At 45.8% G+C, this 11001-nt stretch overlaps 1 protein-coding gene across 1 annotated transcript in view; it reads left to right on the top strand.

Moving 5' to 3' along the window:
• LOC135521006 (oxysterol-binding protein-related protein 10-like) overlaps window positions 1–11001 on the top strand; it is a 146852-nt gene that overhangs the window by 98597 nt on the left and 37254 nt on the right. Inside the window, exon 9 of the mRNA XM_064946913.1 lies at window positions 4017–4175. Within this exon, the coding sequence (XP_064802985.1) occupies window positions 4017–4175 (159 nt within the window). The remainder of the gene's footprint in view (window positions 1–4016; window positions 4176–11001) is intronic.

Raw genomic sequence — 11001 nt, 5'->3', positions numbered from 1 at the left:
ACCTACTGTAATGTTGTTGGATAGAGACGTACTGTAATGTTGTTGGATAGAGACTTACTGTAATGTTGTTGGATAGAGACTTACTGTAATGTTGTTCTATAGATACTTACTGTAATGTTGTTCTATAGAGACTTACTGTAATGTTGTTCTATAGAGACTTACTGTAATGTTGTTCTATAGAGACTTATGGTAAAGTTGTTGTATAGAGACTTACTGTAATATTGTTGCATAGAGACTTACTGTAATGCTGTTGTATAGAGACCTACTGTAATGTTGTTCTATAGAGACTTACTGTAATGTTGTTCTATAGAGACTTACTGTAATGTTGTTCTATATAGACTTACTCTAATGTTGTTCTATAGAGACTTACTTTAATGTCGTTCTATAGAGACTTACTGTAATGTTGTTCTATAGAGACTTACTCTAATGTTGTTCTATAGAGACTTACTTTAATGTCGTTGTATAGAGACTTACTGTAATGTTGTATAGAGACCTACTGTAAGGTTGTTGTGTAGAGACTTACTGTAATGTTGTTGTATAGCGACTTACTGTAATGTTTTTGGATAGATACACTGACTGACTGACTGACTGACTAAATGACTGACTAATTGATAACAGCACTGGGCATTGAATCCATCCAGTCATAACTAGAGTACACTAACAGTAGTACACCTTCATTTGTCTGTCTGTCTGTCTGTCTGTCTGTCTGTCTGTCTGTCTGTCTGTCTGTCTGTCTGTCTGTCTGTATGTATGTCTGTCTCTCTGTCTCTCTCCCTCTCTCCCCCTCTCTCTCCCCCCTCTCTCTCTCTCTCTCTCTGGTCCCCCCAGGCTTGTTTTGTGGGTCACTGTAGTGACGCTGTAAATATCTCAGTTCTCTTCTGTATTCATACTTCCTTTGAATGAGGACTCAACTCTTTTGCCAGTTCACAGCAACTATTTTGTGGCCCGAGTCCTCTTTGTATTGACACGCTATGTTTAGGAAAGAACCAAGACTTTTCTCTGGGTTTTTACAAAGTTGCAGGACAAGGCATTCAAACAGAATGTGTTATCGGACAGCGAGATATAACTAGTTACATTTTTCGAAGCCAATAGATTTAATTTAGTTAAACAATTAGACATAATAATTGTAACCAGAATCTACTATTTATTTGTAAAGGAGAATAACTGCAGACTAAATAACCCACTGGGTATTGAAACTACGTGAAACCATTGTTGATTCAACCAGTGTCCAATGGGAAGACTGTAGTGTATATATATATATTTTTTAGGCTACTGTCTCTTTAAGAGCTAGAATATATTTAGTTCCCTATGTAGTAATTCTCACCAAATATATGTTGTCTTTTCACACTATAGTAAACAAATAATTACAACTAAAAACTCCACACATATTTTTTTAATTTCTGTGTATCCTTGACAATCCGCTAGTCAATATTTAAAACGAACAAATGTTTTTGAATATTGAGGTAGAGAGAGGTAAAGAAAGAGAGATGTAGAGAGAGAAAGCGAGAGGTAGAGAGAGAGAGAGAACTAGAGGGAGAGGTAGAGAGAAAGAGAGCAAGAGAGAGGTACAGAGAGAGAGAGAGAGAGAGTTGGGAGAGAGAGAGAAATAGAAAGAGAGATGTAGTGAGAAAAAGAGAGTGCGACAGAGAGAGAGAAAGAGAGAGTTGGAAAAGAGAGGGACAGAGAAAAAGAGGTAGAAAAAGAGAGATAGAGAGCGGGAGAGAGAGAGAAAAAAAGAACTTGCTTTTTACTAAATGTGAGTACGACAGACCACAAATTCACCCTGCACACCCTAATTTACAAACAAACCTTAACAAAGGCAAATTATTCTCCTGTTTTGTTCATGTCAAAAACTTTTTTCACTCAATTTAGCATGAGGGTCTGCTATACAAATGAATGGAAAGTGGTTTTGGGGGGAAAAGATGAGACATTATAAAATCCATGTACACAAACAACAAGTATGTGGTTAAAATGTACAAAAAACACACGTTTCTTCCCATAGGGCCGTGGGGTGAGGCAGGGATGCAGCTTAAGCCCCACCCTCTTCAACATATATATCAACAAATTAGCACAGGCATTAGAACAGTCTACAACACCCGGCCTCACCCTACTAGAATCTGACGTCAAATGTCTGCTGTTTGCTGATGATCTGGTGCTTCTGTCACCAACCAATGGTGTTCCAAAAAAGGTCCAGTCACCAGGACCACGAATACAAATTCCATCTAGACACCGTTGCCCTAGAGCACACAAAAAACTATACATACCTCGTCTGCCGTAGGCAGACCTGGTTCTCAAGAGAAGACAGGCTATGTGCTCACTGCCCACAAAATGAGGTGGAAACTGAGCTGCACTTCCTAACCTCCTGCCCAATGTATGACCATATCAGAGACACATATTTCCCTCAGATTACACAGATCCACAAAGAATTCGAAAACAAATCCAATTTTGATAAACTCCCATATCTACTGGGTGAAATAGCACAGTGTGCCATCACAGCAGCAAGATTTGTGACCTGTTGCCATGAGAAAAGTACACCCATGTTGTCGTCCGCTCACCTCACTGGGCAGCTGGCAGCAACACACACTCCCCTGTCAACCTTCTTGTGGGAGAGAAAGAGTCAGAGAGAGAGAGAGAGAGAGAGAGAGAGATGGAGATCTTATGAGTTGCTGACATTCAAGTGTTGCTTGGAAAGAAACAACCTCTGTCCTCAGAGAGAGAGAGAGATGGAGAGAGAGAGAGAGAGAGAGAGAGAGAGAGAGAGTAGAGAGAGAGACAGATGGAGAGAGAGAGAGAGAGTGAGAGAGAGTCCTCTGTAGGTATGTCACATGACTGACTCCATTTCTCCACTCGTCTGTTGACACTGAATATGAACATGAGAGGAAAAACAGTCCTGAGAGAGACGGAAAGAGAGGAAAGAGAGAACTAGAGAAAGAGAGCGGGAGAGAGCAAGGCTTTTTCAGCTCCCAGAATGCTTTGGGCCTCGTACATCCATGCTACTGCCTAACGTTATGCATTAGGAACAATATAGCAGTCTAAAATGACCTGGTGCTGTAGAAACCAAATGCATTTGATGCCTTAAAGTGCTCTAAGGACAGTGGGGGGAGACAGGGGGAGACCTGGGAGGCAGGGGGGAGGCGGGGAGGAAGAGGGAGGCTGGGGGAGGAAGGGGGAGTGAGCACAGAGTAAATCTGGATCATGTGCTAAGCTTTCAGGAATGTTTTCCTGAACAAGCCGTGAATAACAGGTAGTCACACTAGTCACCCTGTGGGTGCAGTTAGCCTCGCATTACGGACATTCTATAAGTATTGAAGAGAAACCTACTTTTTGGAGCGCTTGTGTGTTTTGTGTGTTGTTTGTGTGTGTGCGTGTGTGTGTGCTATGTTATCTTGCCCCCATCCCCCCCAGAGTCTATAGACCCCAGTACTGTAACCCTGCCCCCCCTGCCAGAGTCTATAGACCCCAGTACTGTAACCCTGCCCCCCCTACCAGAGTCTATAGACCCCAGTACTGTAACCCTGTCCTCTAACCCTCTGTTATGCCCCCCCCCCCCCCCCAGAGTCTATAGACCCCAGCACTGTAACCCTGTCCTCTAACCCTCTGTTATGTCCCCCCCAGAATCTATGGACCCCAGTCCTGTAACCCTGCCCCCCCCCCAGAGTCTATAGACCCCAGCACTGTAACCCTGTCCTCTAACCCTCTGTTATACTGTCCAGCCCCAGCAGGCCCCGCCCACCCCAGAGTCTCTAGACCCCAGTACTGTAACCCTGTCCTCTAACCCTCTGTTGTTGCCCCCCCCCCAGAGTCTATAGACCCCAGTACTGTAACCCTGTCCTCTAACCCTCTGTTATACTGTCCAGCCCCAGCAGCCCCCCCCCCAGAGTCTCTAGACCCCAGTTCTGTAACCCTGTCCTCTAACCCTCTGTTATACTGTCCAGCCCCAGCAGGCCCCTCCCCCCCAGAGTCTCTAGACCCCAGTTCTGTAACCCTGTCCTCTAACCCTCTGTTATACTGTCCAGCCCCAGCAGGCCCCTCCCACCCCAGAGTCTATAGACCCCAGTGAAGAGATGACAGACACAGAGGACAACGAGGAGGAGGACCTGGGAGTCAGAGAGGACCAACGGAACATCATCCTTCACCTGCTGTCGCAGCTCAAACTGGGCATGGACCTCACACGGGTAAGAACTACCACCTGACCAATAACGACCTACTGTATAGACCCCTTTCTGTGTTTACAACCATTGACAGAACGAGGGGGAGTTTTTATAGAACGCCGGCAACAACAACAAAAAAGCCTCTATTTACATGTTATGAGTGTATTTCACACAACTTTTGGATTATAATTGGGCTCAGATGGTGATGTCTTTATTGCTGCCACCAAGAGTCGAGCATCTTGGCCTGACGTCAAGAGTCGAGCATCTTGGCCTGACGTCAAGAGTCGAGCATCTTGGCCTGACGTCATATCAAATCAAATCACATTTCATTAGTCACATGACCTGAATACAACAGGTGTAGTAGACCTTACAGTGAAATGCTTACTTAAAATTTGATTTGATTTGACTTACGAGCCCTTAAAACCTGTTGGTACTAGGGGGCAGTATTTTCATTTTTGTTCCCGTTTTAAACGGGATATTTTGTCAGGAAAAGATGCTAGAATATGCATATAATTGACAGCTTTCAATAGTAAACACTCTAACGTTTCCAAAACTGTAAAGATATTGTCTGTGAGTATAACAGAACTGATGTTGCAGGCGAAAGCCTGAGAAAAATCCAATCCGGAAGTACCTCATGTTTTGAAAGCGCTGCGTTCCAATGATTCCCTATTCAGCTGTGAATGTCCTATCAATGAGCTTACGCTTTCTACGTATTCCCCAAGGTGTCTACAGCATTGTGACGTAGTTTTACGCATTTATGTTGAAGAATAGCCGTAAGCGGCCACGTTGCGTAAGTGGTCACATGGTGGCTCCGAGAGGGATTCTCTCGTAAAAATACAGAGGTAGCCATTACTCCAATCGGTCCTAGTGAAAAACGAATTGTCCTGACGGATATATTATCGAATAGATATTAGAAAAACACCTTGAGGATGGATTCTAAACAACGTTTGCCATGTTTCTGTCGATATTATGGAGCTAATTTGGAATATTTTTCGGCATTGTGGTGACTGCAATTTCCGGGCGATTTCTCAGCCAAACGTGAAGAACAAACGGAGCTGTTTCGACCTACAAAAATAATATTTTGGGAAAAAATGAACTTTGGCTGACTACCTGGGAGTCTCGTGAGTGAAAACATCCGAAGTTCATCAAAGGTAAACAATTTAATTTGATTGCTTTACTGATATCCGTGACAAGGTTGCCTGCTGCTAGCAAGGCATAATGCTATGCTAGGCTATCGATAAACTTACACAAAAGCTTGTCTAGCGTTGGCTGTAAAGCATATTTAGAAAATCTGAGATGACTGGGTGATTAACAAAAGGCTAAGCTGTGTTCCAATATATTTCACTTGGGTCTATATCACCGGTGGAAGGTAAATCAAACACCGTCTACTGTATTCGAACTGGACATGAACCCTTGTTGGGTAACATCTCACCACACGGGTAAGTACGACACTTGGGTCATACTGTTCACCAGCGTTTCTCAATTGCAGTCGTTGCTGGTAACTGTATAAGTACAGCTGATTCAACCCGTCACAGTCAAAACTGTTCGCTGCTCTGGCCCCCCAATGGTGGAACAAACTCCCTCACGACGCCAGGACAGCGGAGTCAATCACCACCTTCCGGAGACACCTGAAACCCCACCTCTTCAAGGAATACCTAGGATAGGATAAAGCAATCCTTCTCACCCCCCCCCCCTTAAATGATTTAGATGCACTATTGTAAAGTGGCTGTTCCACTGATGTCAGAAGGTGAATTCACCAATTTGTAAGTCGCTCTGGATAAGAGCGTCTGCTAAATGACTTAAATGTAAATGTAAATGTGTACAACTTAGTGGGGGAGAGGCCTAGTTGAGGACACCAATGAGCTTTACACACATTCACGCCAGTGAAATGGACAACAACTGTAGTCAGTGGCCAGTGTTACAACAGTGAACCGACAACAGAAACTCCCCCCCCCCCCCCAAGATAGTGAAACAGAACACAGCTCTCTGCTCTCTCTTCACACAGTCACAGATGGCACAGAGCACCAGGTGCTGACACAGATAAACTTATCTACCTAGCACACTGTACTTGTACACAGAGAGAGGGAGAGAATGTATTCATTATTTAGTTGCTAGTTCATTCCCCAAGCCTCCATCTGTCCAGTCCCTCTCCTGTACTGTACTCTACTCCTCTCTCTCCTCTCCTCTCCTCTCCTCTCCTCTCCTCTCCTCTCCTGTACTCGACACTGTCCTCTACTCCTCCCCTCTCCTCTTCTACCCCTCATCTCCTCTCCTCTCCTCTCCTCTCCTCTCCTCTCCTCTCCTCTCCTCTCCTCTCCTCTCCTCATCCCAACTTGAGCTAATTCAGTCTACAGGACAGGAGAAATACCATGTTATTCTGAAGAATATAGAACAGCTTGTGTCTTCAAACTTGTATCTCTGTGATCACATGGTCCAATTTCACAAATGCTTAATTCAACAACCGCCTTAAGATATAACAGTGAAAAAACAGTTTATCAGCCTGACGTTCGAGGTTCAGTCTCTCTGTTCTGTCATCCTGGTGACAGACTGGCTGACCGAATGAGGAAGTGACTGCCTGTAATGGGCAGCCAGGTGAGTGCAGTGACAGCGCCTGACTGAACTCACGATGGTCTGTGGCACAGCTGCTCCGCTCGTGTGGTTCGATGAACCCCACCGTGTGAGATGTTAGACTGAACCGCAACGGGATTATATAACACAATGCAGGTTATAATCTGGCGTACTGTGATAAATGCCTAGACGCCTTAGTGATTATGGCTTCATCACCTAGACCCCTTAGTGATTATAGCTTCATCACCTAGACCCCTTAGTGATTATAGCTTCATCACCTAGACCCCTTAGTGATTATGGCTTCATCACCTAGACCCCTTAGTGATTATGGCTTCATCACCTAGACCCCTTAGTGATTATAGCTTCATCACCTAGACCCCTTAGTGATTATAGCTTCATCACCTAGACCCCTTAGTGATTATAGCTTCATCACCTAGACCCCTTAGTGATTATGGCTTCATCACCTAGACCCCTTAGTGATTATAGCTTCATCACCTAGACCCCTTAGTGATTATAGCTTCATCACCTAGACCCCTTAGTGATTATAGCTTCATCACCTAGACCCCTTAGTGATTATGGCTTCATCACCTAGACCCCTTAGTGATTATAGCTTCATCACCTAGACCCCTTAGTGATTATGGCTTCATCACCTAGACCCCTTAGTGATTATGGCTTCATCACCTAGACCCCTTAGTGATTATGGCTTCATCACCTAGACCCCTTAGTGATTATAGCTTCATCACCTAGACCCCTTAGTGATTATGGCTTCATCACCTAGACCCCTTAGTGATTATGGCTTCATCACCTAGACCCCTTAGTGATTATGGCTTCATCACCTAGACCCCTTAGTGATTATGGCTTCATCACCTAGACCCCTTAGTGATTATAGCTTCATCACCTAGACCCCTTAGTGATTATGGCTTCATCACCTAGACCCCTTAGTGATTATGGCTTCATCACCTAGACCCCTTAGTGATTATGGCTTCATCACCTAGACCCCTTAGTGATTATAGCTTCATCACCTAGACCCCTTAGTGATTATGGCTTCATCACCTAGACCCCTTAGTGATTATAGCTTCATCACCTAGACCCCTTAGTGATTATGGCTTCATCACCTAGACCCCTTAGTGATTATGGCTTCATCACCTAGACCCCTTAGTGATTATAGCTTCATCACCTAGACCCCTTAGTGATTATAGCTTCATCACCTAGACCCCTTAGTGATTATGGCTTCATCACCTAGACCCCTTAGTGATTATGGCTTCATCACCTAGACCCCTTAGTGATTATGGCTTCATCACCTAGACCCCTTAGTGATTATGGCTTCATCACCTAGACCCCTTAGTGATTATGGCTTCATCACCTAGACCTCTATTAGCCAACAGACTGACACACAGCACCCTGACTAGTTTAGTCATCTTATCACCTAGACCTCTGTTAGCCAACAGACTGACACACAGCACCCTGACTAGTTTAGTCATCTTATCACCTAGACCTCTGTTAGCCAACAGACTGACACACAGCACCCTGACTAGTTTAATCCCCTTATCACCTAGACCTCTATTAGCCAACAGACTGACACACAGCACCCTGACTAGTTTAGTCATCTTATCACCTAGACCTCTATTAGCCAACAGACTGACACATAGCACCCTGACTAGTTTAGTCACCTTATCACCTAGACCTCTGTTAGCCAACAGACTGACACACAGCACCCTGACTAGTTTAGTCACCTTATCACCTAGACCTCTATTAGCCAAAAGACTGACACACAGCACCCTGACTAGTTTAGTCACCTTATCACCTAGACCTCTATTAGCCAACAGACTGACACACAGCACCCTGACTAGTTTAGTCACCTTATCACCTAGACCTCTATTAGCCAACAGACTGACACACAGCACCCTGACTAGTTTAGTCACCTTATCACCTAGACCTCTATTAGCCAACAGACTGACACACAGCACCCTGACTAGTTTAGTCACCTTATCACCTAGACCTCTATTAGCCAACAGACTGACACACAGCACCCTGACTAGTTTAGTCACCTTATCACCTAGACCTCTATTAGCCAACAGACTGACACACAGCACCCTGACTAGTTTAATCATCAGTCACTCCCTCAGTCAGTCAGTCACTCCCTCCCTCAGTCAGTCAGTCAGTCAGTCAGTCAGTCAGTCAGTCAGTCCCTCAGTCAGTCAGTCAGTCAGTCAGTCAGTCAGTTACTCCCTCAGTCAGTCCTTCAGTCAGTCAGTCAGTCAGTTACTCCCTCCCTCAGTCAGTCAGTCAGTCAGTCAGTCAGTTACTCAGTCAGTCAGTCAGTCAGTCAGTCAGTCAGTCAGTCAGTCAGTTACTCCCTCCCTCAGTCAGTCAGTCAGTCACAGTCAGTCAGTCAGTCAGTCACTCCCTCAGTCAGTCAGTCAGTCAGTCAGTCAGTCACAGTCAGTCAGTCAGTCAGTCAGTCAGTCAGTCAGTTACTCCCTCAGTCAGTCAGTCAGTTACTCCCTCAGTCAGTCAGTCAGTTACTCCCTCAGTCAGTCAGTCAGTCAGTCAGTCAGTCAGTCAGTCAGTCACTCCCTCAGTCAGTCAGTCAGTCAGTCAGTCAGTCAGTTACTCCCTCAGTCATGCAGTCAGTCAGTCAGTCAGTCAGTCAGTTACTCCCTCAGTCATGCAGTCAGTCAGTCAGTCAATTACCCCCTCAGTCAGTCAGTCAGTCAGTCAGTCAGTCAGTCAGTCAGCCAGTTACTCCCTCAGTCAGTCAGGCAGTCAGCCAGTCAGTTTCTCCCTCAGTCAGTTTCTCCCTCAGTCAGTCAGTCAGTCAGTCAGTCAGTCAGTCCTTCAGTCAGTCAGTCAGTCAGTCAGTCAGTCATTCAGTCACTCCCTCAGTCAGTTAGTCAGTCAGTCAGTCAGTCAGTCAGGCAGTCAGTCAGTCAGTCAGGCAGTCCTTCAGTCCTTCAGTCCTTCAGTCATTCAGTCAGTCACCCCCTCAGTCAGTCAGTCAGTCAGTCAGTCAGTTAGTCAGTCAGTCACTCCCTCAGTCAGTTAGTCAGTCAGTCAGTTTGCCAGTCAGTCAGTTTGCCAGTCTCCCTCAGTCAGTCAGTCAGTCAGTCAGTCAGTCAGTCAGTCAGTCAGTCAGTCAGTTTGCCAGTCAGTCAGTCAGTCAGTCAGTCAGTCAGTCAGTCAGTTTGCCAGTCTCCCTCAGTCAGTCAGTCAGTCAGTCAGTCAGTCAGTCAGTTTGCCAGTCTCCCTCAGTCAGTCAGTCAGTCAGTCAGTCAGTCAGTCAGTCAGTTTGCCAGTCTCCCTCAGTCAGTCAGTCAGTCAGTCAGTCAGTCAGTTTGCCAGTCTCCCTCAGTCAGTCAGTCAGTCAGTCAGTCCGTCAGTCAGTCAGTTAGTCAGTCAGTCACTCCCTCAGTCAGTTAGTCAGTCAGTCAGTTTGCCAGTCAGTCAGTTTGCCAGTCTCCCTCAGTCAGTCATTCAGTCACTCCCTCAGTCAGTCAGTCAGTCAGTCAGTTTGCCAGTCTCCCTCAGTCAGTCAGTCAGTCAGTCAGTCAGTCAGTCAGTCAGTCACTTCGCCAGTCTCTCTCAGTCAGTCAGTCAGTCAGTCACTCCCTCAGTCAGTCAGTCAGTCAGTCAGTCACTTCGCCAGTCTCTCTCAGTCAGTCAGTCAGTCAGTCAGTCAGTTTGCCAGTCTCTCTCAGTCAGTCAGTCAGTCAGTCAGTCAGTCAGTCAGTCAGTCAGTCAGTCACTCCCTCAGTCAGTCAGTCAGTCAGTCAGTCACTTCGCCAGTCTCTCTCAGTCAGTCAGTCAGTCAGTCAGTCACTTCGCCAGTCTCTCTCAGTCAGTCAGTCAGTCAGTCAGTCAGTCAGTTTGCCAGTCTCTCTCAGTCAGTCAGTCAGTCAGTCAGTCAGTCAGTCACTCCCTCAGTCAGTCAGTCAGTCAGTCAGTCACTTCGCCAGTCTCTCTCAGTCAGTCAGTCAGTCAGTCAGTCAGTTTGCCAGTCTCCCTCAGTCAGTCAGTCAGTCAGTCAGTCAGTCAGTCAGTTAGTCAGTCAGTCAGTTTGCCAGTCTCCCTCAGTCAGTCAGTCAGTCAGTCAGTCAGTCAGTCAGTCAGTCAGTCACTTCGCCAGTCTCCCTCAGTCAGTCAGTCAGTCAGTCAGTCAGTCAGTCAGTCAGTCAGTCAGTCAGTTAGTCAGTCAGTCAGTCAGTCAGTCAGTCAGTCAGTTCGCCAGTCTCCCTCAGTCAAACATCCCACCACCCATTCAGAGATGTTCCATCTCTTTCCC

Source organism: Oncorhynchus masou, chromosome 29, assembly GCF_036934945.1.
Source record: "Oncorhynchus masou masou isolate Uvic2021 chromosome 29, UVic_Omas_1.1, whole genome shotgun sequence".
Taxonomy (NCBI): domain Eukaryota; kingdom Metazoa; phylum Chordata; class Actinopteri; order Salmoniformes; family Salmonidae; genus Oncorhynchus; species Oncorhynchus masou.
This window is presented reverse-complemented; position numbering and strand designations above follow the sequence as displayed.